Genomic DNA, 607 nt, shown 5'->3' on the forward strand with positions numbered 1-607 from the left:
GGGGTGGCAGGGGCAGCAGGAGGAGCACGCCTCAGATGCGGCGCATCATTGAGAAGTGTGTCAAAGTGTTTGCTCAACGTCACCCCTTGACCCGCGCGGAGCTTCCGCCAGATTTGGTACACACCAGACCCTTGCGCTGACGTGGCGCCCCCGCCGCCCCCACCCCTGGGCATCCCGCAGGTGCTCTTCTCCCATGCGCCCCTCATGCTACTCAAGCCCGTCTCCTCGGCGCTGACGGGCGCTGACGTCACCGCCAGCGCCGCGCACGCGCGGCGCCACCCCCACGAGTACGAGTGCCCGCTGTACCGCACCCCGGAGCGGCGCGGCGTGCTCGCCACCACGGGCCACAGGTGCGTAGCTCTCACGTGCTTAGAGCCCCACCACACCTGGCTTATCCCTCCTCTAGAAAAATCACACCTGGAGGCGCGACGCTGCGACACCTGATGACCCTCGCCGCGCCGACACCGGGCGAACCTGCCTGGAGCCCTCCCTCGCTCGCACTGCTTACTCGCGCCCGCGCCGCATCCGACCTGCATGCGGTCTAAGATGCTCGTTGTTGAGCAGACTTGCATCTGCACTTGATACACCACCTCATGGCCCACCCCAC

At 66.9% G+C, this 607-nt stretch overlaps 1 protein-coding gene across 1 annotated transcript in view; it reads left to right on the forward strand.

Annotated features, from left to right (window-relative positions):
* MNEG_13661 (Dynein heavy chain 7, axonemal) overlaps positions 1-444 on the forward strand; it is a gene marked incomplete at both ends in the record, with an annotated part of 4,994 nt that extends 4,550 nt beyond the window's left edge. The window contains one exon of the mRNA XM_014037867.1: positions 181-444. Coding sequence (XP_013893321.1) covers positions 181-444 — 264 coding nt within the window. The remainder of the gene's footprint in view (positions 1-180) is intronic.
* Between the last annotated feature and the right edge of the window lie 163 nt (positions 445-607).

This window comes from Monoraphidium neglectum (genome assembly GCF_000611645.1).
Source record: "Monoraphidium neglectum strain SAG 48.87 unplaced genomic scaffold scaffold03965, whole genome shotgun sequence".
Taxonomy (NCBI): domain Eukaryota; kingdom Viridiplantae; phylum Chlorophyta; class Chlorophyceae; order Sphaeropleales; family Selenastraceae; genus Monoraphidium; species Monoraphidium neglectum.